This window comes from Anser anser, assembly GCF_964211835.1.
Source record: "Anser anser genome assembly, chromosome: 14".
NCBI classification, from domain to species: domain Eukaryota; kingdom Metazoa; phylum Chordata; class Aves; order Anseriformes; family Anatidae; genus Anser; species Anser anser.
The window spans coordinates 9,217,907-9,242,758 of NC_139735.1; the positions used below are offsets into that span (position 1 = coordinate 9,217,907).

A 24,852-nucleotide genomic window follows, 5' to 3' on the forward strand; every position below is an offset into this window, starting at 1 on the left:
TGGGATCACCTCGGGCACTCCAAAGCAGCGTCCCCCCCCCTTGCCCCATGCCCACGCTGCAGCATAACACCAGCCTTGGTTGAGGACCTCGGCTGGACGGCACCCGGTGCCCGTGCCACCCCTAAGTGCGGGGAGGTGGCAAGGTGGGGCCTCGCTGCCCGCTGGGTGCCCACGGGTGGCACGTTTCCCTTTAAACAGTGTCCCCACGTCCGTGACATCTCCAAGTGCAAGCCGGCACTTGCTGGGGACACCCCGCACCCCGGTGTCTGTGGGGGTGCCTGGTGGGCTGGGGGCCCCCTGCCCATCACGGGGGGCAGCAGGGACTGGGGGAGAGGGCACGGGGGGGGTCTGGGCACTGTTCAGGGACGGGGTCGGTGGACACAGTTCACCCCCGGCGGGAGCGCTGCGGCACCCGTGGGTGCCACCCGTGGGTGCCGTCCCCCGCAGGGGTGCGGTGCAGGGGGAGGGCTGCAGCCCACCCGTGCGCCCCCGGGCCGGGCAGCGCCGTGCCGGAGGGCGGCGCACGGGGCGGACGGCGGGGTGCCGAGCCGTGCCGAGCCCAGCCGTGCCGTGCCCGCTCGGCGGCGGCGGCGGGGGCGCGCCCAGCTGTTGCGCCGTCCCTCCCGCGGGCGGGTCCGCGCTCGGCCGCCCCGCATTGGCGGCGCCGGGCGGAGCGGTGCGGGGCGGCGCGGCGCGGGCGGCAGCAGCGGCGGGGCCGGGGCCGGGGCCGGGGCCGGGGCCGGGGGCTCCATGGCCCGCTGAGGGCGCCGCGGAGCGCGGCCGCCTGCTCGCTCGGCCCGCAGCGCTCCGCGGGGCGCGCCATGGGTGCGCGGCCGCGCCGCCGCCGGGCCCCCGCCGCCTCCTCCGCCGCCGCCGCCGCCGCCGTCGTCGCCGCCGCGCCGGGACCGCTCGGCGCCCTGCTCGCCGCTGCCCTCCTGGCCGCCGCCGGTGAGTCCCCGGGCAAGGTCACCCCCGGGAGAGCATCCCCGGGAGGGCAGCGGGGGGGACCCCCCGGGGTGGGTGCCCGGCCGGGTGAGGGGTGCTGGGGGCTTAGGGGGGGTCCTCCCCCCACCCCGCCGGCCGCCGTGCCGTGCCGTGCCGTGCCCGGTGCACGCTGCCTCCCGGCCCCCCCCCCCCGGGCTGCGGAGCGCCGGGGCACCGCCTGGCCGCGGGGTGCCGGCTGGCCGGGCACGGGGGTGGTGCTGTGCGCCCTGCCCCGAGCCGGGCACTGCCGCCCCCTCCCCACGCCCACGCGGGGCCGCACACGCGTGTCCCGTCCCCCCCCCCAACCGCCTCGCCCCCTCGGCTCCGCTCCCCGCCCCCCGCGGAGCCCGCAGTGGAGCTGCTCCGCGCCGGGGGTCCTCGCCCAGCGCGGGGGGTCCCTGCCCGCCCCGGCACCTGGTGGGACGCGGGGGACCGTGGCGGAGGGGACAGGGCTGCTGTCACCCCCGGGTGGGGATGGGGGGGCACCTGGGGGGCCAAGGAACGGGGTACGTGGGGCTGCGTCGGTGCTGGTGCAGCCGCGCGCGGTCCGGAGCCCGGTGCGCCCCGTGTGCCCGCAGCCCCGGGGCCGGGACGCCGAGGGAGGAGGGGGAGCTGCCGTGCCGGGACCCCCCCCCGTCGGCGAGCCGGGGGCTGCGGGGTGGGCGCGGGGGTGCCCGTGGTGGCGGCGGCTCCTGGCAGGTGTCACGTTAGCCTGGAAGTGGCGGCTGCAGACAAAGGACTGAGCAGGGGGAGGGGAGCTGCGCCCGAGCTGGACGTGTGCTCTGGTGGGGGCCCTGGGGCGGGGGGGGGGCTTCTATGCACCCTGGGGTCCCGGCCACCATCCCTCCTGCCACCACCGCAGACGTCCCCTCGCCTGGTCTTGATGTGCCAGGCGGGCATGGGGGCACCCGCGTGGGCTGAGCGGGTACGCACCCCAGCGTCATGGGGGGGCTGCAGCCCCCGTGCTACCCGCACGCATCTTTCCTGGCCGGGCACCACGGGGACCCTGCACCCAGTGCTCCCAGCACGGCCCCGTCTGCAAAGGGATGCTGCAGGGCCGAGCACGGTGGGTGGCACGCCGCCGTCCTTGGGGTGCAGCCCCCGTGGGTGCAGAGGACCCCGTACGCAGGGCGCTGTGGGCACCAACCCCCAGCCGGGCAAGGAGCGCGGCAGTCCCCATGGTGACCCACAGACGGAGGGTGGCAGGACGGTGGGTGCACCCCGTGCCGGGTGTGCGGAGGGAAAAATGGGGAGCCGGGGGGGCGGCGGTGCCAGCGCTGGCTCGGGGCAGTGCGGTGCAGGAGCTCGCCCGCCGCTGCTGCTCGCTTGGCAGGCAGCTCACAGCCGGCCGCGGTGCGACCGATCCCAGCCACCTGCACGGCCGCCGCTCGGCACAGACATGGTGGGGCTGGGCCTCGGTGCTCTGGGTGCTTCTCCAGCCCGGCATGGCATGGCATGGCATGGCATGGCATGGCATGGCATCCCTTCCCCAGGGATGCTGAGGCACAGGTGCAGGACAGGGGAACCCAGGTGTCCGGGCAGGGGGCCCTGCCTGCAGCCGTGGAGCGGTGTCTCCGGACCTTGCTGTGCTCCCGGTGCTCGCAGGGATGGGCAGGAGCAGATCCACGGGCAGCAGGGTGCTGAGGTGCCGGAGGTGCACCGCTCTGCTGCTGCTCTGGCGGGTGGCAAGGACACGGGGGCAGAATCCTACCCTGAAGCTACCCTGGCCCACTGCTGCCCGAGGACCCTTCCCTTTCCCCTTCCCCTTCGCATCTCCAGCAGCTGGTGCTCACCCCCCCAGTTCATCCAGGCCCAGTGCATCCCCTGCCCTCAGGGCACATCCCCATCACACCAACATCCCAGGGGCCACAGGGACTGGGGGCAGCTGTGGGCTGGGGGCACGGCTCTTACCATGCGTTGAGCCACGCAGTGCCGCCAGCTTCACCCGGCTTCCAGAGCCCCCCTGGCTCCACAGGGCACCCCCACATCACTGCACCCCCATCCTTGGAGCCCCCCCAGCTCGCTGCATCCCACGGCAGGCTCGGCACCGGGGCGGGCAGGAGGACAGGGCGCCGGGCAGGGCTGGCGCGCGGGGCGGCCGGGAAGCTGCCGTGCCAGCTGTCAGCGCGAGCGCGGCAGACGCAGCCTGCCCAGGGCTGTTTGTTCTGGCTCGGTGCCACGTGGGGCTGGCACTACATCAAACCTGGCGGAGCCTGGCAGGTGCTTGCAGGAGGGGACCGGGGCGCTGCTGGTGCCGCTTGGGGCAGGGCACCTTCGCAGCCACCCCTGGCACCTCGCAGCCGTGGGTGCAGCTGGGGTCCAGTGCCCCCCCCCCGGGGATGATGGCACCGTGCGTGTCCCACCCTGCCCTGCACCCTCGGTGCCAGCACTGCTCTGGCCGTCGGTACCATCGCTGCTCCTGCAGGTCGAGTGTCTGCCCGCCGGCAGGATGGGGTGGGCTGGCTCCAGACGGGGCACACTGGGACCCCCTCCTGGCCACGGGTGGGGGGCTCAGGCTCCAGCCCCCTCCTGGGCAGCCCTGACTGCTCCAGGGCTGTGGTGTGCTGGGGCTGCTGGTCACAGCCGTGGGGCACGGAGCTGTGGGTGGGATGGGGCAGGACCCCGGTGCCTGGGACTGTGGTGTGGCCAGAGGGGCCTTCCCCGGCCCCCCACCTGGTTCCCTCCCGCTGCGGCCGGGGACCCAGCGCTGAGGGTGACCTTGACGCTGCTCCCGGCGGGGACAGAGTGCGGTCAGAGCGTTTGCTCTTCACTGTCAATTAGAGGAGAGCCAGAAAAGCCGCTTGGCTCCCCGGGGCCGGGTCCCAACCCCACCACAGCCCAGACCAGGGCAGCCCCCGGGCAGCGCATTGCAGCGGGCCCCTCTCCCCGTGCAGCGCTCCGGCCGCTGCTTGTTGGGGCTGGCATGGCTTGGCACGGGTCCTGCCGGGGGGCTGGGGCCGGGGGCTCGGTGGGCACCGGGGGCTGGCTGGGAGCAGAGCTCTGTGCTACGGGGCAGCGGGGCTGAGAGGCTCTGGGGTGCCCTGGGTGCCCAGCGCTGGCTGCAGGGGCTGGTGGCACCCAGAGCTGGTGGCACCCAGAGCTGGTCTGCAGGGAGGTGAGAGGCTGCTGCCCCCTGCTGCTTTGCCGGCACCCCGTTGTCCCCAAAACCCGGCCGTGGGGCGGCGTGTTGGAGGCGTGGGCATGGTTCGGACCACGCACCTCGGCAGCCCCGTTGGCGGGCGCTGGGGCGGCGCGAGGGTGCAGCCCGCGGAGCTGTGCCCGCGCTGGCACATGCTAATTGCATGTAATGGGGAGAGTGTTATCAGCTAAAATCCATAATTAGGCAGTTCCATTGTCATGCAAACCCGCCTGACTAATTCATTCATAACAACCGCACGCTTAATCAGCGCCCAGACGCTGCCACGCGCTCGCCGGGAGCCGGGCACCCTGCGGCCCCCACACAGCCGCTGCAGTGCCACGGGACGTGGCCGTGGGGCTGGCACCCGTGGGGGTGGCACCCGTGGGGCGCACGCCGGGGACTCACGTGGCCATCCTGTGGGGTGGTGCCAGGCAATGGGACGCTGGGACACGCTGTCAGGGCAGGGAGTGGCACCGTGCCCATGGCACACGGCCGTGCCCTGCAGCACTCGGGGACACGTTGGCGCCCTGTGCCCATCGTCCCCGCTGCCCGGGGCTTGCCGCACATCAGACTGGCCCGGAGCCGGGCTGCGCTGCCCGGCCTTGGCGTCCGACCCTGCTGGCTCGCTGCCCGGCTGGAGCTGGCACCGGCGCCCGGCTGGCATCTCCGCGCGGTGCCACTTCGGCACCCGCCAAAGGGGACCCCGTGCCTGGGCTGCGCGGGGCGCATGGGGCTGGCACCCCCAGGCTCTCCTGGGCGCGGCGGGACCGGCGTCCTCCACCCCCCAGCACCCGCCTTTCCCTCGTTTAGGCGGGCGCAATCAGCAGCAATTATTGCTTTAATTACCTGCTGCCGGGGCGCAGGCCGGGCGCCTGCGAAGTGCGAGGAAATCTTTCATTTTAATGGAGTGCCAGGCCTGGCGCGGGCCGCGATTTATGGGGCTCCAGCTGGGGATTTAATTTGCTGGCTGCAATGCCCGCGGTGATGCGGGGAGGTCCCCGGGGGGGCACAGCCGGCGGAGGCAGGGGCTGGCACCCAGGTCCCCACCACACACGGTGCCGGGGTGGCCGCGGGGCTGCGGGCAGGGGACAGGGATGGCACGGCGAGCCGGCGGCACGGGGCCGGCGCTGCTGCGGCCGCCCGCGGGCAGGCTCTCCTCGCCAAGAACACGCTGACCTTCCCCGCGTCTCCTCGCAGCAGGCAGCGGCGTGCCGCGCTCAGCACCACTGGGGAGCTCGGAACCGGTGCTGGGCGCGGGAACAGTCCCTTGAGGAGCAGTGGGACCAGGCTGGGGGGTGGGGGACACAGCCCCGGGGTGGGGGTGTAATGGGTGCTGGCGGGGTCCCCTCCCCACTGGGGCACCCCGCGGTCTCACCCTGCCCAGTGGCAGCAGTGCACCCGGTGCTTGGTGCTGGGGGGCTCTGGTGCTACATGGAGGGGCCCCTGGGGGTGGCAGCACCCGGGGGGGCACAGGGAGCAGCGGGGGCTGCACATGGCGGGGCCGACAGCCCGCAGTGATGGGGTAAAGCCGGGTGGCCACGTCCCCCTGGGAGGGCAAGGGGGTGGCCAGCCCTGCAGCACCCCGAGTTTCCCCGGCACACTGCCCCTTTGTTAGGCCCGCCGCTGCGCTCGTTAGCCCACGTGGGTGGGGGATAATTGATAATAAAGCCCCGCTTAATGCACTAGGTTTAGCAGCAGTGATTTATTGGCGCCGGTAGCACGCCGCCGTCCCAATTACCCGTTCCGCTGCCGAGACAGCGGCTGGTCGGGGCCGTGGCGAGCGGGACCAGCACCCCCCCGCCCCCCCCCCGGTCCCTGTGTCCCCCATCCTCCCGAAGTTAGGCGGCTCCCCTTGCCAAGGTGACATAAGCATCTCGCCTGTTTCCATGGCGACGCAGCGGCAGGTGAGCGGAGAGGCCGCGCGGTGTGGGAGCCCGGCGCAGCGCCGCGTGGGGGGCCCGATGCCTGCGGGGTGCCCACGCTGCGCGGGGCGCCCACGGCGGGCGGGGTGGGTGCCCGCGGCCTGTGGGACGCCCGCAGTACGTGGGGGTGTCCGTGGTGTGCGTGGGGGGCACGCTGGGTTTGGGGTGGCCGTGCTGTGGGGTGCCTGTGGTGCATAGGAGAGAGCCGCGATGTGCTTGGGGTGCCCGTGGGGTTTGGGGGGCCCACACCGTGCTCCCTCCGCTCCCTTGCCAGGGTTCCAGGCCAGCTCCGTCCCACAGCCCTGCCCACGGCCGAAGCCCATCGGTGCCTCGACTGGGTCACACCATGGCAGAGCCACACTGGTGCTCAGCGCGGTGCTAAGCGGCAGGATGGCATCCCTCTGGGGGGCTCCGTGGGTCTGCCTTGTGCTCGGTGCCCATCCCACCCTGCCCGCAAGGCGCTGGTGGCCCCGTTGGGTGCAGGGCCTGGGGGGGGGGGGGGGTGCTCCTGTCCATGCTGCACCCACCCGTGGTGCTGCCGCCCTGCACCGCTCTGCTCGGCCGCGACGGGCAGCACCCGGCTCAGCGCCCTCCGTGCTCATTCCACGCGTGATTAAGAGGCAGGGCCCTGGAGCGCCGCGAGCCCGTTAACCCGCCTGCCAGCCGCAGCCCGGCAGCTTTATTGCTGTGCAGAGCATCCCTCTTAGTTCAGAAATAAAGCCTTTGGTGCTGGGTTGCCTTTCTGGCCGTTGCAGCCCCCCCACCCCCCAGCACAGCGTGCACGGGAAGGAGGCAGCAGCACCATGGGTGCCGTGGTGTGAGCCACGGGGGCTGCAGTGACCCGCGTCACCGCCGGCACGCATCGGGGGGACACGCAGCCCCTGTCCGTGCCGTGACCCCCCCAGGCTGCAGCTGGGGGTGGGTGTCATTAAACCGGTGAAATATGAAATGCCTGTATATCCCGGACAGGGGTTTTAATTAAATTAATTGCTAGCGACATTGTAAAAGTGCTGATGGGGTAATAACTGGCGCGTTATGGTGGCCGTTTATCTTCGCAGTGTAAATGAGCTGCCGCACCTTGCCCGTCCCGCTGGGCACCGTGGCCAGGCTTGCTCAGCGCCCGCTCCCTGGCCCGGAGGGGCCCGATCCAGCCGGGGGGAGCAGCGGGACACGGAGCCCCCCAGGACACTCAGCCAGGGCCCAAGGGACGCCCGTGTCCCCCGTGTCCCCGCTGGGCAGGCGGCGCTGCCCGGGTGGGCAGGGGGACCCCGCGCCTGGCGGCGAGCTGGGGGCACGGCGGGTGCACGGGGGGCGGCAGGCGGTTGCCAAACGAAGGCACTTAATTACTGCGCATTCCATCCCATTTAATTGCTTATTAAATCCTAACCAGCCAATTAGCAGCAGCAATTACAGCTTCATTCAGTGACACAATCGCTATTTTATCGTTTGTTAATCAAATGCTTATTTAGGGCCCTGTTTTATTAACTCTTTCCACAGCGGGCGCCTGCGTGGGGCGGGAGGAGCGGGGGCGCCGGCTGCGGGGGCACGCGGCTGCCTGCAGGGCTGGGGGACACGGCCACCACCACGTGCCACGTCCCCAGCGCTGCTGTCCCCGCTGGGTCCCTGCCCCTGTGGTGGCTGCCACAGCCCCCAGGCAAAGCCAAGCGATGCTCAGCCCCACCAGGGATGAACCTGCAGGGCCTAACCCACCCTCGCCACCCTGGGGACACCTGGGGACGCCCAGTCCCTGTGTGCCATGTGTGTGCAAGCTCCTGGGAAGTGACACGGGACGTGGCATGCCACCGTGTCACCCTACGCCGTGTCCCCATGGCACGGGAGTGGGGTGCGCACCCCGCTGGCTCCCACCACGCCGGGCTGCGGCGGGGCAGGATGCGGCCCCTGCTGTGTGCAGGGGAAGGGGGGCAGCGGGCGCCTGCAGCGCCCCGGGAGGAGTGAGCGATGTCCCTTATTGGTCACACTACATTTCCTTTTCATTAGCACTAAGTGCGGACATGAGGGATCGGCGCGGGTTCAGTGGGCGCAGCCACCGCGCTGCTCCTCTCGCTGATGGATGGCGGGGCTGGGGGGGGGGCTGCCGGGGCTGCCGCAGTGCTGGCGGCGGGGGCAGATAGTGGGGCCACCGGTGGCCCCGGAGGTGGCCGAGTCCCCGTGTCCCTGCAGGTGCTCAGCAGAGCGCGACCGTGGCCACCCCCGTGTCCGGCGCGTCCCCGGACCTGCTGCCCCGCTTCCTGCTGGAGCCCGAGGACGTGTACATCGTGAAGAACAAGCCGGTGAGCCTGGCCTGCCGGGCCACCCCCGCCACCCAGATCTACTTCAAGTGCAACGGCGAGTGGGTGCACCAGGGCGACCACGTCACGCAGCACAGCACCGACCGCAGCACTGGTGAGCGCCGGCTCAGCGCCGCTTCCCCCAAGCCACCGTGGCTCCTGGCAGCAGCCGTGGTCGCGGGGAGCCACGTGCATCCCTCTCGGGGGTTGCACGGAGCTGGGGACCCGCGGGGAGCTTTCCTGGGCGGCCGGTGCTCACGTGCTGCCTCCCGTCCCAGGGCTGCCCGTGATGGAGGTGCGCATCGAAATCACCCGCCAGCAAGTGGAGAAGATCTTCGGCCTGGAGGAGTACTGGTGCCAGTGCGTGGCATGGAGCTCCTCCGGCACCACCAAGAGCCAGAAGGCCTTTGTGCGCATCGCCTGTGAGTGCGACCCCGGCGGGTCCCCAGGCAGGACAGGGCGCGGGGTGCTGGCCCCTATAACGGGGTGCTGTGCCTCCCCAGATCTGCGCAAGAACTTCGAGCAGGAGCCGACGGCCAGGGAGGTCTCCATCGAGCAGGGCATCGTGCTGCCGTGCCGCCCCCCCGAGGGCATCCCCCCCGCCGAGGTGAGCCGTGGGACGAGGCGTCGGGGGCCACCGCGTGCTCTTTGCTTGCAGGGATGCCGTGGGTGCTCCCCGAACGGGCGCCCAGCGACGTCCCCGTGCCCACAGGTGGAGTGGCTGCGCAACGAGGAGCTGGTGGACCCGGCGCTGGACGCCAACGTCTACGTGACGCCGGAGCACAGCCTGGTGCTGCGGCAAGCCCGCCTGGCCGACACCGCCAACTACACCTGCGTGGCCAAAAACATCGTGGCCCGCCGCCGCAGCGCCTCCGCCGCCATCACCGTCTACGGTACGGCCCCGCCGCTCCCCGCCCCGCTGTGCCACCCCGGTGTCACTGTCCCCGTCCCCCGGCGTCCCCCCGGCCCGGCGGGTGCTGACGGGTCCCTCTCCACCCAGTGAACGGCGGCTGGTCGACGTGGACGCAGTGGTCGGGCTGCAGCACCAGCTGCGGACGGGGCTGGCAGAAGCGGAGCCGGACTTGCACCAACCCCACGCCCCTCAACGGGGGGGCTTTCTGTGAGGGCCAAAACGTGCAGAAAAGCGCCTGCACCACCCTCTGCCCAGGTACCCGCCGTGCCCGCGGCACCGTCTGCGCCCCACTGCACCCATCGTCGCGCCCACCCCCTTCGTCTCGTCCTCCCACCCCCGTGTGTCTGTCTGTCTGTCCCAGCCCCGGGGCAGGGGAAAGGGTGCTGAGGGGGGTGCCGGCGGGGTGCTGACCCCCCCTGTGCCCGCAGTGGATGGAGCCTGGTCAGAGTGGAGCAAGTGGTCGGTGTGCGGGACCGAGTGCACGCACTGGCGGAGCCGCGAGTGCTCGGAGCCCGCGCCGCGCAACGGGGGCCAGGAGTGCCACGGCGCCGAGCTGGAGACCCGCAACTGCACCTCTGAGCTCTGCAGCCCCGGTGAGTGCCACGGGGAGGGCGCGCCGAGGGATGGGGGAACGGGGACACGGAGCTGCACCCAGTGCTGACGCCCTGCCCCGCGCAGCCGCCCAGGGTGCTGAGGACGTGGCGCTGTACGTGGGGCTGATCGCTGTGGCCGTGTGCCTGGTGCTGCTGCTGCTGGTGGGCGTGCTGGTGTACTGCCGCAAGAAGGGGGGCCTGGACGCCGACGTGGCCGACTCCTCCATCCTCACCGCCGGCTTCCAGCCCGTCAGCATCAAGCCCAGCAAGGCCGGTGAGCGAGGGGCACAGGGCTGCGTGCCCGTGCTGCCAGCTGCACGCTGCTGGGACACGGCGTCCCCTGCTCCCTGGGGTGGCAGTTTCACGGGGGGGCACTCTGGGGAGGGACTGTGTGCTCCGTGTCTCCCTGGGTAGGAGCACTGTGCCCTGTGGGGTCTCTGGGAAGCGGCTGTGTGCCCCATAGGGTCCCTGATGCTGGGACAGGGGCTCTGTTATAGGGTCTCCGATAGCGGGCCAGTGCTTTGTATCCCACAGAGCCCCTGGCTGTGCGTAGGGGGCTCTGCATCCCATAGCGTCCCTGGGCACAGGGTTGGAGCTGGGTGCTCCTTGGGCCCTGTAGGGTCTGTGCTGCGGGTAAGGGGCTCAACACCCTTTGGCCCCCCGGGGGTGGCTGCGCCCCATCAGCTCCTTCCCGTGGGGCTGGGGCCGTGCCCCCCACGGCCCCCAGGACGGCTGCGCCCCCACGCGAGGGCGGCAGCGCCACGGCCCCCGCTCTGTGCCGCAGACAACCCCAGCCTGCTCACCATCCAGCCCGACCTCAGCACGGCCACCATGACCTACCAGGGCTCGCTGTGCCCGCGCCAGGACGGCCCCGCCAAGCTCCAGCTGCCCAACGGGCACCTACTGAGCCCGCTGGGCGCCGGGCGGCACACGCTGCACCACAGCTCGCCCGCCGCCGAGGGCGCCGACTTCGTGGCCCGGCTCTCCACCCAGAGCTATTTCCGCTCCTTGCCCCGCGGCAACACCAACATGGCCTACGGCACCTTCAACTTCTTGGGGGGGCGCCTCATGATCCCCAACACAGGTACGGCGGGCACTGGGGGGGCCGCCCGGCGGCTGCGTCGCCCCACGGGGCGCAGGGATGGGGGGGCTCAGCCTGCTGCCTGCGTTCCCCCCCCCCCAACCAGGCATCAGCTTGCTGATCCCACCCGACGCCATCCCGCGGGGGAAGATCTACGAGGTCTACCTGACGCTGCACAAGCAGGAGGAGGTGAGGTAGGTGCCGGAGCTGCCGGGTATCAGGGCTGCGGGGGTGCCGGCTACACTCATCCCCCCCAAAACCTCCTGTGTCCCCCCCCAGGCTGCCCCTAGCCGGCTGCCAGACGCTGCTGAGCCCCATCGTCAGCTGCGGCCCCCCCGGCGTCCTGCTCACCCGCCCCGCCATCCTGGCCATGGGGCACTGCGTGGAGGCCAGCGCTGAGAACTGGAGCCTCCGGCTGAAGAAGCAGTCGTGCGAGGGCACGTGGGAGGTGAGCGCCCCGAAGGGGGTGAAGGGGTGTGGGGAGAGGAACCCCCCCCCCCGTGGGGGGCTTCTTTTTGGCGGGGGGGAGCTGCATCTCCCCGTGCCGCAGGACGTGCTGCAGCTGGGCGCGGAGCCGTGCACGGAGCTGTACTACTGCCAGCTGGAGGCGCAGGCCTGCTACATCTTCACGGAGCAGCTGGGGCGCTTCGCCCTGGTCGGGGAGTCCCTCAGCATGGCGGCCTCCAAGCGCCTCAAGCTGGTCCTGTTCGCGCCCGCCGCCTGCCCCTCGCTCGAGTACAACATCCGCGTCTACTGCCTCAGCGACACCCAGGACGCGCTCAAGGTACCGGGGCTCCCCGCCCTGTGCTGGGATTTTGGGAGGGGGTCTGTACCCCACACCAGGGGTGCACGGCGGGACGGGCTCTGCCCAACATCTGCCCACGCCACCAGGAGGTGATCCAGCTGGAGAAGCAGATGGGGGGGCAGCTGATCGGGGCCCCCCGCGTGCTGCACTTCAAGGACAGCTACCACAACCTGCGCCTCTCCATCCACGACATGCCCAGCTCGCTCTGGAAGAGCAAGCTGCTCGCCAGCTACCAGGTAAGGGGAACGGGGGGGGGGCATGTGCTGGTTTTGGCACCTGGGGGAAGGATGAAGGGGGGTCCCCACTGCCGTGACCGCCCTCGCCCTGCCGCAGGAAATCCCCTTCTACCACATCTGGAGCGGGCTGCAGCCCTACCTGCACTGCACCTTCACCCTGGAGCGCCTCAGCCCCAGCACGTGTGAGCTGGCCTGCAAGATCTGGATCTGGCAGGTGGAGGGCGACGGGCAGAGCTTCACCATCAATTTCAATATCGCCAAGGTGAGGGCAGGGTGGGGGGACCCCCCCCGGCACCCCTGGGACGAGCTCACCCCCGCGGTGCTCTCCCCTGCAGGACACGAGGTTTTCAGACTGGCTGGTCCCCGACAGCGAGGTGGGCTCCCCGGCCCTGGTGGGTCCCAGTGCCTTCAAGATCCCCTTCCTCATCCGCCAGAAGATCATCAGCAGCCTGGACACGCCGTGTGCCCGGGGAGCCGACTGGAGAACGCTGGCCCAGAAACTCAATCTCGACAGGTGCCGTGGGGATGGGGATGGGGACAGCGGGATGTCCGGCCTCATCCTGCACCCATGGCACCCTGCGGGTCCCTGGGAGCGGGGTGATGCCGTCGGTGAGCCGTCCCCGTGCCCTGACGCCATCTCTCTGCCCCGCAGCCATCTCAGCTTCTACGCCTCCAAGCCCAGCCCCACGGCCATGATCCTCAACCTGTGGGAGGCACGGCACTTCCCCAATGGCAACCTCTCGCAGCTGGCCGCCGCCGTGGCCGAGGTGGGCAAGCAGGACGGTGCCCTCTTCGCCGTGTCCGAGGCCGAGTGCTGAGCCGCGGCGGGGCCCCGGCCCCTCTCCTGGGGACCGTGGGGCAGGAGGGGGCCCCGGCCGGCCCCCGGGCCCCGCTGCCCCACGGCTCCCGGCCCGCGCCCGCCGGGAGGGCTGCCCGTGGCTGTGGCCATGGCCGTGGGTGCCGGGCTCGGCGCGGGGCCGGGGTGCGGGCGGGCGCTGGGTTGTGCGTGGTGCGTGCGGTGCCGTCGTGCTGTCTCCGCCCGGGGCTGGGCGGCCCCGGGCCCCGTGCCGTGTTGTGTAAAGACCGTTTTTTTAATTCTGTATTAAGTGCATTCAAGTATTTACACTTGGCCTTATGTACATAGCGGTGCCGCGGGCGGGGGGTCTGGCGGACGTGAATGTAAATAAATTCGATATATATTGCTACGTGGGGCTCTGCCCAGCTGTGCCCCCCGGCCCCCTGCCTTCACCCCAGGAGTCAGAGGTGCGGAGCAAAGCACTTTATTGGGGGCGAGGAGGAGGAGGACGGGGCTGTCCCTAGGGGCTGGTCTCCCGGCAGGCCACGGCCGCCACGAGCGCGGCGCCTTTCCCTGAGCCGTCCTCCGACTGCAGGAAGGTGACGGCGCAGTTGGGCGCGAGGTCCTGCAGCATCTGCTGGAGGTTCTGGGAGAAGCTGCGGGGACAGGACGAGGCGGCTGAGCACCAGCAGGGCCGCCCCGTGCCCCAAACCCCTTACTCGGGGCATGGATACGCGGAGGGCGCCCGCCGCACTCACTGCGGGTGCATCTTGTACAAGGTGCCGTCCACCCCCACGGTGATGGCCAGCTGGGCCAGGCCCCGGTTCTCCCGCATCTTCTCCACCACGGCGGCCAGGCCGGCGGCGCAGAGCTGGGCCGCCCGCAGGGACACGGTCTGGCACACCTCGCGCACCAGCACGCTGTCCTCGAAGCTGGCGTCCAGCTCCAGGTCGCGCAGGATGCCCTGCACCTGCTGCAGGGCCAGCCCATCGCTGGCCCAGAGCAGGGCCACGGTTAGTGTCGCTGTCCCCGTCACCATCCCACTGCACGGGGTGGAGGCGGCAGCACCCCGCGCCCCTCAGCCCCGACACGAGGGCTCCCCACACTCACGTCTCGATGGTGGAGAGGAACTTGGTCTGGAAGATGTCCCTGGTCTGGAGCTTGAGAGAGGGCTTGCCGCGGAACAGGAGCTGTTTGTCCACCATTGCCAGCAGGATGTGGCGCACGATCTCACCCAGGTACATGCCGCTGATGAGCTTCTCAAACCTGCCCCAGGCACAGCCCCGGCTGCATTAGTGCCCCCCCAGAGCCCTGCCCACGCCAGGTCCCTCGCCCACCTCTGCTTGCCCGCGTTGATGGTTTTCTTGTCCACCATCCGGTCGAAGGTGGTGAAGATGTCGTCCAGGCAGCCGTTGTCCCCGAAGGCCCCCCACTCCATGTTGATGCACATGCGGCCCTCGTCCCCCTCCACGGTGCCCACGTTCTTCCTCTCCTCCATGTAGCAGGCGTTGGTCCCCGTCCCTGCAGCCCAGCGCCGCTGTCACCCGCCGGCCCCAGCCCCGGCAGCACCTGGAGAGCCGGGGCGAGGAATGGGAGAGACCCCCCCGGGTGCAGAGGTGCCCCTTACCCACGATGAGGCCGATTTCACATTTGGGGTTGTCATAGCCACAGGCCATCATGGTTCCCACGGTGTCATTCACCACGGCCACCACCTTCAGCGCTACGTGCTGGAGGCAGGAGATGGGGACACGTGGCTTGGTGGCACCCGGTGGGTTCCAGGTGTCACCAGCGGGCTGGCACCCGGGGGCTCAGGGGAGGGGTCCCCAGCCCTTCCCCACCTGTTTGCGCTGCACAGCGTCTCGCAGCAGCTGGACCACGTCCTGCCCAACACAGCCCGAGGCACTGAAGCCTTTGGTCCAGGTCAGCAGCACGGCCTGGAAGAGAGACAGGAGCAGGGGCCAGGCAGCTGCATCACACCCGGGGACCCTTCCCATCCCGCGGGGCCAGCACCACCCCCTCACCTTATCCAGGCCCAGCTGCTGGCAGGGGAAGGAGAAGGTGAAGCCGAGGGGCAGGACCTGCTCCATCAGGTTCTGCTTCGTCTGGAAGTCCATGATGCACTCGACGATGTGGTCAAAGAGCTGTGGAGAGGGGCTGCGGTCAAGCTGGAGCGACGCAGGGGGGGCTGTCCCCAGGCACGTGCAGCGAGGCAGCCCCGGGGCAGCAGGGGCCGAGGCGATTCCCAGCCCTCGGCCGGTGCCATGCTCCCCGCACAGAACCTCACCGCCTCGCCGGTGCCCTGCATGACGGACGTCGGGACAACGTAGATCTCGCTGGCCATGTGGATGCCTTCCTGCATCACACGCACCACCAGCACCCGGAAATTGGTCCCCCCCAGGTCCAGCGCCAGAAAGTCGCCTCTCTCTGCGGGGAGCACACCTGGGGGCGTGAGCGGGGCCAGAGACCGCCCCCATCAGGCCCCTTTCCCCACGCCCTGTCCCTCACCGGTGCCGTCGGGCGTGTTGCAGACGTAGGTGGGCAGCATGCGGACGGAGGCGTCGGCGTTGCTGTCCCGGCCCAGCCCGCGCTCCATCTCCTGCCTCATCAGCGCCTGGACACGCTCCAGGTCGGCGCGGCTGAGCCGCAGCGGGGCCAGCAGCTGCTCCACCTCGTGGCGCTGGGTCAACAGGCGCTGGGCCACCGCCGTCACCATGGCCACCCCCAGCCCGTTGGTGTCCGCCGAGGGCACCAGGGTGGCCGTGCACTCGGGGGCCAGCAGCCCCGCCACGCTCTGCAGGATCTCCCCAAACCTGCGGGGAGGAAGAGCAGGGTGAGAGCTGCCCTTGAGGCATCCCAAGAAGCGATGTCCCCAGCCAGGAGCCCCGTGTCCCCCCCCCGCACCTGGCGTGGGCCCGGTACAGCTCGCCGTCCACCCCCACGTTGACCACCAGCCGCTCCAGCTCCCGGCTGCGGCACATGAGGCTGAGGATGGCGGCCAGCCCCGTGGCGCTGAGCGCGGCGGCGCGGCTCACCACCGCCCGGCAGATCTGCTGCACCCGGCAGCAGTCCCGCTCGCTCGGCTGCAGCCCCAGGGCCTCCAGAGCGCTCCTCGCCTTGGCCATGCCCGTCTCGTTGCTGCAAGGGAGAGCACTTACGGGGCCACCCGCTTGCGGCTGGGGGCACCCACTCATCAAGCCTCCCAGCCACCAGCCACTCACTCCATGATCTCCAGGACCTGCTGGGTCTTGAACGCGTCCTTGTTCCCCAGGACGGAGGTGCTGGCCCCGACGAAAAGTGCTTGCTCAGCGGCCAGCATGAGCACGGCGTGCCGGACGATCTCCCCCAGGTAGAGGCCGCCCACCATCTTCTCAAACCTGCGTGCGGTGGGAGTCAGCCCCCTCCCCAGCCACAGCCACACCACCCCCCAGCCCTCTGAGAGCACCACGGGGGGGGGGCATTCACTCCTGCTGGCATCCCCGTCGCTGCGAGGGGCCCCCCAGGACCCCCCTCCCTCGCCGCACCTCCTCTCCCCGGGGTTGGAGGACTCCTGGTCCACGCGGTGGTCGTAGGGGGTCAGCACGTCGCTGAGGGCGCCGTCGTCCCCGAAGCAGCCCCACTCGCTGTTGACGCACATCCTGCCGTTGCTCTCCTCCACCACCTCCACCAGCTCCGCCTCGGCCATGAAGCAGCTGTTGGTGCCCGTGCCTGCGGGGAGCGAGGGGGGCTGAGCGCCGGCACAGCCCCCCCAGCACCGCCGCACCGCGGCACGGGGCCGCCCGCTGCTCACCCGTCACCAGGGCGATCTCGCAGGGCTTCCCCCCCCAGCTGCTCGCCATCATGGTGCCCATGGTGTCGTTGAGCAGGGCGATGACTTGCACGTGGTAGAGCTGGCGGGGAGCAGGGCCTCGTCAGCTCCATCGCGGGGGGCAGCCCCCAGCCGGGACCCTCACCCCTCACCCAGCGCCCCACAGCCTCCCCACCACCTCCAGCTTGTTGATGGCTGCCTGCAGCAGCTGCACGACGTCCTTCCCCTCCACGTCGCTGCACTGGAAGCCCTTGGACCAGGAGATGAGCTCGGCCTGCGGAGAGCACGGGGGCGAGCCGTTGGCCATCAGCCTGGGGGTGGCTCTGTCCCCCCGGCCAGCTGCCCCGCTCACCTTGCCCAGCCCCGTCTGCCTGCAGCTGAAAGGGAAGACGAAGCCCAAGGGGAGGCAATGCTGAAGGCTGCCGATTTCCTCCAGGAACTTGTGCACGCATTGAGCGATGAAGTCAAAGAGCTGCAAAGGCGCGGGGTGAGCAGCTGCCCCCCTGCCCCAGCACCCCCGGGTGCGGGAGGTGGTCGGAGCCCTGTGGTACTCAGCCCCTGCCACGGGCCTCCCCCAGTACCGCTTCCCCGGTTCCCTGCAGCATGTCTGCTGGCATGTCGAAGATCTTGTACATCAGCTGGGGGCTCTGGTTTCCGTCGCCCAGGAGGGTCACAAACAGGGTGCGGACGTGGCTCTGGCACAGCTCCACCACCATGAAGTCGCCCTTCTCTACGGGGCAGCGGTGGCAGCGTCAGGCAGAGACCTGCCCGTGGCAGCCCCCACCCGCCAGCCCAGGATCCGCTCCTCACCCTGTCCCAGTGACGCCCACCCCCAGGGGAAGCAGCAATTCCCCTCCTGAGACCACCGCAGGGCCCCAGGGAGCTGGCTGCTGGCCTCTGTCCCCGCACAAGGGCAGCTCTCAGACCCCAAAACCAGCCCGAGGAGGGGATTCCTGCGGCACCCTTCCCTGGCACCCCGGGGAGGCGTGCAGAGCTGCAGGCAGCGCAGCAGCACGTCCCCCCGGCCGCCTCACCGGTGCCGTCAGGCGTGGAGCAGACGAAGGTGGGCAGCATGCGCACGGTGGCTTGTGCGTGCGTCTGTCGGCTCAGCCCCTTGTCCATGGCCTCCAGCATGCGGCACTTCACCGCCTGCAGCTTCTCCAGCGAGGGGGTGAGCACCATGAGCGCCCGTTGCACCTGGGGACAGTGGGTCAGGGCAGGCCGGCAGGACAGGGGACACCTCTCCCTGGGCACGGAGAGGCAGGGACGGGCCTTACCGGCGTGCAGGAGGGGATGTTGTCCTGGTGTCCCAGCTGGAAGCTCCCCAGGGCCCTGCGTGGGGGGATGTGGCGTCACCCACCGAGCCCCCGGCCGTGCCGCAGCATGGCCGGAGGGGCCTTATCCCGGCCGGGCCTCCCCACCTCCCCTCCACGTCCCTGCCGCAGGGGGCCGAGGTGTGGGCAGCGTCGTGGCTCGGCAGCGTCCCGCCGCCGTCACGACCGGGCAGCCGGGGGTAGAGGGCACAGCTGCGCCCCACGACGGCGATGGCACAGAGGCTGTCCTCGAGGCCGGGCGCCGCAGGAGAAGGCTGCTGCCCCCACATCACCATGCCCACGCACCTGCAAGAGGCCGGAGGCTGGTCTCTCCCCGGGGAGGGGACATTTAAAACCAGGGTGGGGGCAAGGAGGAGGGGTGGGCGCCCAGCTCTCTCCCCACTTCCCATCCCACCCAACCCCACAGCATCCCCCCCAGCTGCAGGACCGCAGCCCCTCACCGGCTCACGGGGGGCAGGCGGCCCCTCTCCCCGCGGGGGCTCCACGGGGCCCTGCCGCCGCGGCTGGGCTGGGAGCCGGGGCGCCTGGGGCTGGACATGGCGGCGGGCGGGAGGCACCCGTTGGTGGCACCCTGGGTGTGCTGGGCGGGGGGGCAGAACCGTTGGTAACGCCGCTCCCCGTTGCCCTGGCAATAGAAGCCAGGATCAGGCCCATGGGTGCTGCGCTGGGGCCATGGGGCTGGGGGGCTGGGGGATCCGATCCTGGGGTCCCACTCTGCGCTCTGCTCCCCCGAGAAGGACGGCACCACTCAGTGTGTTGCTGCAATTTCATAAAAACATACATAAATATATTTCCGTTTCTTTAACAGGGAGCGAAGCCGCGCAGGCACCTACAAAACACAGTCACTGCTCCGCCCGGCGCTCCCAGCTCGGCTCACGGCGTAGAAAACGTATAAAAGGGGGGGCTGGGGGAGCAGCAGGCAGCGGGAGCAGCTCTCAGAACTTGCGCTTCCTCCGGCGGCAGGCTCTGGGCTGCTGCTGGCTGCCCAAGCGGTGCGCCGAGCGCGGCGCCGAGTCCAGCGAGCAGCCCGCGGAGATGCCGAAAGGGAGGCGCGGGAGGGAGCTCACGCCGTCCCCGGCCGCCTCTTCCCCCTCTTCCTCCTCGGCGCGGGCTGGGAGCACGGGAGGGGAGCGTCGTCCTAGTCCAGCGAGGGGGGTCCCCTCATCAGCACCTGCAAGGAGGGGGCACGTCAGCACCCATGGGGGCAGCACCCTGACACCCCCCACCCCAGGACCTCAGTGACATGGAGCTGGGCCGTGCCATCACTGGCACATCTTGGGCAGTGCCACAAGTCTTCACAGCAGGCGTGGGGCTCCCGAGGGGGTGCCAACGGCCAGCTAACCCCCAGCCTCCTGAGCAGGCCCCTTCAGCCTGCACAGCCCAAGCTGAGACCCCAAAGCCCCAGAAGGGGAGGTCTGACAGCCCTCACCCCGGCAGAGAAAGCAGCTTCCCACCTGCAGACTTGCTCTCCGAGATCTCCAGCATGCTGAGGAGTCCCCTCTCCTGCCTTCCCACGACCTGCCAAGGCAGAGGAGAACACTGTCACAGCGCTGTCGTGAGGGAACCCATCCGGGCACAGACACCGGGGCAGCTTTGGGGCCAGTTAACAGAGCGGAGCCCGATACGATGGGACGCCAGGGGCAGGAAGCCACCCCCGAGCCCAGTGACTGAGCACGGGGCTGTAAGGGGCTATCTGGGCACCACGTCTCAGGCACATCCCCCAGGCACCGTGCCTCTGAGGGCAGGCTCTGTCCTGCTTCGTGTAAGGGCGGGGGGCTTGGTGCTGCTGGGAAGAGCCTTCCTCCACGGCACAGCCAGACAAGAAACGCACATCTCGTGCGTTGATGTGACAACGCCGGTCACACAGACCAAGGGAAGGACACTTAGCCTGCCTGCAAAGTCCCCTCTCCTGGTGGTTCCTTGCCCCAGAAGGCACTGGCATCCCAGCTGCAGGACTAGAGCTGCCAAGCACCCCAAAACTGGCCGTGGCAGGAACGCCGTGCTACCAGCAAAAAGCTCCCCAGCGGCTCAGGACCCTGACCTGCTCCCCCCTCGGCACGAGGCAGAGCCGGAGGAAACCCAGAGCCTTTCCGAGCCACCCCCAGGGCCGCCCACCCCCAGCTCCTTCCCGTGGTGCCTGCACGCAGGAGCCCCGTGCGCCAGCCGGCCGTGGGGCGCGGGGACGGAGTCAAACGGCCCCCACGGAGCCGGTCACACGCAGGAGCAGCCGTGCCCCGCAGCTCCCCGAGCCACGCAGCGCTTGGTTTGTCCCAGCCAAAATCATCAACCAGAAATCTCATCATTTGCATCTGAATCCCCAAAGGGCTGAGGCCTGTGATGGATTTAAGGGATTATAGGAAACTAAGACATCATGTTGCATCTTCATGCTGAGAATCACATTTCCGAGCACAGGCAAAGCTCAGGCACAAGGGCTCTGCCCGCAGGAGCCAGCGGGAAGGCCAAGAAGACCCCTCCCCGCGCTCCCCCCGGACCACCACGAGCAGGACAAGGCACGGTGGGGGCCAACACCTGGTGGGTGACCGCGAGCCAGCTGCTCCCCGTGCTCCTGCCACATCCCCCCAGCCGGCACACCTCCCCGTGCTCATTCCCCGCAGCTCCCCTGGGATGCTCCAGGCACGGAGCGGCTCCCCCAGCTTCGGCTCCAAACCTTCCCCGAGGGAAGAGGCTTGTGGCTGGAGTCAGATGCGCCTGTCACCCTGACACCGCCCTCCACGGCATCTATATTCAGCCGAGGAAGGCTGCGGGACTGAGGCGCGCTGTCTGGCAGCGGGACAGGCTGGCTGCCTGCCTGCTGGAGAGGTTACTGGCAGCTCCGCCGGATTAGCTCACCCCTGGGACCGGTCCCCGCTCTCGCAGAGCGTCGCGGGAGGGAAGGCAACAAGTTCTCTGGCCAGGGCTACTACGCACAGGGCCAGGCAATCCCGTGCCAGGACGGCTCATCCCACTGACCAAGGAAAGGACTCCTGCTGGCAACCCGGCCCCAAACCCAGCGCAAAGCAAAGGAGACGGTCTGCGGGGTCGCCCCTCACCTTGGCGCTTCGCAGCCTCCTGGTTCCCTGAGCTTGCCTAGCAGCCTGGAGGCAGCTGTCCACGTGCCTCTGATACTGCAGCAGTGGCACCAGTGACTTACAGAGGTAGCACTTCTCACACCTGCCAGGCACGAAAGGACAGAGCACCGCGTTAGGATTCGCCCTGTGCTGGGCTCCCAGCCACCGGCCGTGACTTGCTTCCTCCGTGTCGCCAGATCAGGACCGAGCAGCGGGGTCAGGCCAGCGCCGAGCACAAAGCCTGGGCGATTATCAGTTTTCCCTGCCTGCTCCTCTGTCTCCTGCTGCTGCAGCAGCGGGACGGTAATCAAATCTGCTCATCTAACTATCTCAACCGCTGCTGCTTTCTCCCCAGACATAAAGCACCCTGTCAAAATCCACAGAAATGAAGTGCGAGGGCTTTGCAAAAGGGAGTTAAATTCTGCCTGAAAAGCAAACCAAGTGTGTTAAATCAGAGAGACGTTTTACCAGGGCTGGATGAGCTTGTCTGACTAGTAAATCAAGTCTTTCTCTGTACTATCTCCATTTTACAAGCCACAGCACACAGTCCTTGGTGGAGGACTGGCACAGGTGCCCTCTCCCTTGCAGCGCGCTCCTCGAACCCCCTCGTTTGTGCAGGAGATGCCCAGGCTCACGCAGGACGACTGAGTGTGCCTGGGAAGAAAATTACCCTGGGTGAAAGGAGATGGAGGTCAGGCCTGGATTTATATGGCTGTAATTGCCTCCACGCCAGCTCTCGGCGGGGACCAGAGCGTGCAGAAGAGGGCACTGGTTCTTCGGGAGAGCATCCACCCGGGGAGCTGTTCAGGAATGGACCTTCTGCAGGAAGAGACGAGCCCCCAGGGACCAGCCCCAGCAGTGCTGTGTTCAGTTTGATAAGCAGCACTCTCCTAGTAAAACTCACCCCAGGCTCTAAAATGCGTATGGAGAGCCCCCATCGAGCAAAACTCTGCAGTACTTTTCCCGTATTTTCTTTCCAGTCAGTGCTGATTACCCAGATAATGTGTCTAAACAGAAGCTGTCCTCTCTATAATTAGCCTAATTCCATTAGTGATGTTGCCATCCACTGTTTGTAACAGCAAAATTGCTTCCATAGCAGGGATTTTACTGTCAGATCCTCTCTTATGATGCTTTGTGTGGGTGGCAGGAGGAGGGGCTGCATGGGAAGAGATTAAACAAAGCCACTGCTATTCTGAAAGTCTAATTTAATTAAGAATATCACTACAGGTGCCATGTTGACAGCCTCCCTGTCCTAGCCTCTTCTTTTCCCAGGGTTACCAAGCTCAAATCTCCCAGCAGAAATTGCCTGAGTTAGCAACATTTTAACTACAGCTCCCTCCAGGATGGCCAGAGACCACACATCCCTGGCCCACCACGGATTTGGCTGGAAGGAATTAGTGCAAAAATAAGCAAATCAGAGAACAGCAAATTCCTCTTGTTTCGGTGTAAACATACCCAGCACTGCAACAAGAGGCGCTAAGCGAAGGCAATTTCTTAGGGAAACGATGCTGTAAGGCCAACAGCCAGCATTTATAGAGGGATGAAGACATCCAGGGACAAGCTAGAGCTGGAGCACAGAGACAATCTTGGAGGAGCAAGCATACCTACTTACTTGTCAATGTCTGAGGCCGCTGGGCCGCTGTTACCACCGGCAGCTTTACTTCTGGCCTCTCTCTGATGCCGGGTGAGCACTGGAGGCAAAACAGAAAAGGTTACCTGCCTGCCATCCATCCCCAAATCACCCCTGCACGACGCCCACATGCAACACCCTTCATTCTTTCGCTAAAGGTTGCAGCAGGAGGGACGCAAAGCGAGGCAAAGAAACACGGGACGGGGATGGGCAGGATCTCCTTTCCTGCCTAAGTGGGGGCTGGCCAACTCTCCCTTCTTCTCGGAGGGCTCTGGAAGAAGTCGCCTTCCCCAGCCTCAGAAGCCAGCTAGCCATTTCGCACCAGAACTTGTCTTCCACCAGAAACAGCTGGATCAACAGTATGCAGTTTACAGTAATTTTGAAGCTGACGCACGGCAGCGCAGCAGCCTGGGAGCGGAGTTACCCAGCTGCTCCGGCATCGCCGCACCGCTCGCTGCCAAGCTAAACACCCGTGTCTGCTGCAGGGGAGGGAGCGTGGGAGCTGCGAGGCTGGGGAGGAAGGAGGGCTGAGGCTGCGCAGGGGCACCAGCCCTTTGCAGACATGCAAGGAAGAGGCAGCCTCGCCGGGGAGGGACGCAGCTCGTGCTGGGGTGGGAAGGTTACAACAACTGGCCTCGCAGTCGCTGCTTTGCCCCCACCTCGATCTGAACAATTGCCTGCGCACAGCTCCGCGAGGTGTCTGGATGAAAAGCTCTGCTCTCCGACAGCAGCAGGGAAGGTGCTGCTCCGACACGCGGAGGCAGCCAGCGAGATGCTGGCCTGAGCAGCGCGCGGGTGGTGGGTGCGACCATCCCTGTTCCCCCAGCAAGCCCGAGCAGCCTTCCCAAACCTGCTCCCCAGGCAGCTGCGGGGAGCACGTCGGAGCGTTGCCTCTTTCAGCTGAATTCCTCAGCATATTCCTGCTGACATGCCACCAGCAAAGACCCTCGGGGAACACGTCGGATATCTTAGCTCGCTCCACCAGGGACATCCGAGACCCCGGCCCCGAAGCAGATGTCACAGTAAGCACTCTCAGGCAATCTGGCCGAGGGGCAATGCACGGAGCTGTTCCACAGCCCAGAAGCACTGCTTGCCACACTCCACGCTCTCATTAGGAGAAAGGCCCGGATCCAAGCTACGGGCATGACAAAGCTGTTACTGCTGGCTCATCAGCTGTGGCAAAGAAAGGGGCGCACAGAATTTTGTGCGGGACAAAGGGAATCCTCCGGAATTTTTGCAAAACCCCATTTCCAGAGCATCCGGCGACCCCACGAGCCCCAGTAGCTACCCACGGTGCTGACACAGCAAGGCCCTTCCCCTGCTGGCAGTCGCTGACCAGCCACAACCACCAGATGCGCCGTGAGGTCCTCGGGAGCTGCTGGGGCTGGAGGGGGACATCCACGCTGAAGAAACAGGCTCGAGCGTCTCCTAGGACGTGGACACTGTCTCGTGGGCGACGACGGATCCCAACAGCTTGTTTCTCACAGGCACCAAAGCGGGCGTCTCCCTTTAGCTCAGCCTGGCCCAGATTTGAAGTGGCAGCGTGCTCAGGAGGACAGCTGAGCGCGGCCACCCCCCGGCCCCCCAGCCTCCCCACAGCCCGACTCCCGCGCGTTTGACAGCGCGGTGAAAGCCGCTCTCCGGCTCGGCGCGCACTTGTTAATATTCTTTTAACACCGTCTCAGGAGCCTCGTGCACCAGCTCAGGTGTTAATCAGTTCTATTTTCTTCCAAAAGCAGTGAACACATCTGGCATAATGGGCCCATTAGAGATCTCCGGGACCAGCTCTACGCGTGCCCAGGGGAAGACCCCCAGCTGTGCTGCTGACAGCAGAGGCGCAGGGGAGAGAACAGGGCCGGCGGTGCCAGCGGCTGGCGGAGGCGCAGCAGCCAGCCCTCCCCGCTCACGTCCCCACAAACGCTGGCGAGGCACGACCCCTGCCAAAACACACGGGAAGCAGCCCACGGCAAAGGGGGGGGGGGTCAGGAACTTGGGAAAATACTTGCCGTGGGGCAAACGCCCAGACCGCAGAGCAGTCCTGAGCCGCCGTGCGATGGGAACCCTGCGCCGCCGCCTGGTGCGAGGCGCTGAGCTGGGCCAGGCACCCTGCAGCCTGAGGACAGCCTGTTCACTCCTTCAGCATTTCTCCTGGCTGGCAAATCACCCTCAGCACCTCTCCCGGGGCTGCCAGGTGAGCTCAGCCAGATGCCAGCACGCAGAGGGGCAAGGCCACACGTTTCCAAGCTCCTCGCCTTGCT

General features: G+C 68.2%; 3 protein-coding genes across 12 annotated transcripts in view; 1 reads left to right on the plus strand and 2 right to left on the minus strand.

Moving 5' to 3' along the window:
- The first annotated feature begins 806 nt into the window (after window positions 1–806).
- Window positions 807–13,167, plus strand: UNC5A (unc-5 netrin receptor A). 2 transcript variants are annotated; one of them, XM_083798551.1, is made up of 16 exons: window positions 807–948; window positions 8,227–8,448; window positions 8,612–8,755; window positions 8,837–8,940; window positions 9,046–9,226; window positions 9,334–9,501; window positions 9,675–9,839; window positions 9,925–10,113; window positions 10,624–10,923; window positions 11,027–11,114; window positions 11,200–11,368; window positions 11,471–11,704; window positions 11,812–11,961; window positions 12,059–12,223; window positions 12,297–12,475; window positions 12,614–13,167. In XM_083798551.1, exons 1-16 carry the CDS (start codon window positions 822–824, stop codon window positions 12,777–12,779), a joined length of 2,751 nt encoding a protein of 916 aa, XP_083654677.1. In that variant the 5' UTR covers window positions 807–821; the 3' UTR covers window positions 12,780–13,167. The 2 variants fall into 2 exon arrangements, with proteins under 2 accessions (XP_083654677.1, XP_083654678.1); XM_083798552.1 differs by lacking the exon at window positions 9,334–9,501.
- Window positions 13,168–13,271: 104 nt separating this feature from the next.
- HK3 (hexokinase 3) lies at window positions 13,272–18,505 on the minus strand. Of its 6 annotated transcripts, XM_083798543.1 has the most exons (19): window positions 17,984–18,314; window positions 17,840–17,894; window positions 17,597–17,759; window positions 17,144–17,292; window positions 16,915–17,034; window positions 16,741–16,836; window positions 16,545–16,644; window positions 16,279–16,462; window positions 15,976–16,131; window positions 15,659–15,892; window positions 15,263–15,567; window positions 15,042–15,181; window positions 14,779–14,898; window positions 14,596–14,691; window positions 14,385–14,484; window positions 14,095–14,278; window positions 13,868–14,023; window positions 13,516–13,749; window positions 13,272–13,413 (listed from the first exon to the last, which is right to left on the minus strand). In XM_083798543.1, exons 1-19 carry the CDS (start codon window positions 18,283–18,285, stop codon window positions 13,278–13,280), a joined length of 3,030 nt encoding a protein of 1,009 aa, XP_083654669.1. In that variant the 5' UTR covers window positions 18,286–18,314; the 3' UTR covers window positions 13,272–13,277. The 6 variants fall into 6 exon arrangements, with proteins under 6 accessions (XP_083654669.1, XP_083654665.1, XP_083654666.1 ...); XM_083798539.1 differs by adding an exon at window positions 18,337–18,505 and having other exon boundaries at window positions 14,596–14,898; window positions 15,976–16,462; window positions 16,741–17,034; window positions 17,984–18,181; XM_083798540.1 differs by having other exon boundaries at window positions 14,596–14,898; window positions 15,976–16,462; window positions 17,984–18,318.
- Window positions 18,506–18,648: 143 nt separating this feature from the next.
- UIMC1 (ubiquitin interaction motif containing 1) overlaps window positions 18,649–24,852 on the minus strand; it is a 37,520-nt gene continuing 31,316 nt past the window's right edge. For 3 of the 4 annotated variants that reach the window (XM_083798571.1, XM_083798569.1, XM_083798568.1), the window contains 4 exons: window positions 22,577–22,655; window positions 20,947–21,067; window positions 19,351–19,414; window positions 18,649–19,067 (listed from right to left, as the gene is read on the minus strand). In XM_083798571.1, coding sequence (XP_083654697.1) covers window positions 18,832–19,067; window positions 19,351–19,414; window positions 20,947–21,067; window positions 22,577–22,655 — 500 coding nt within the window. In that variant the 3' untranslated portion in view covers window positions 18,649–18,831. The remainder of the gene's footprint in view (window positions 19,068–19,350; window positions 19,415–20,946; window positions 21,068–22,576; window positions 22,656–24,852) is intronic. The other variant, XM_083798570.1, reaches the window with a different exon arrangement.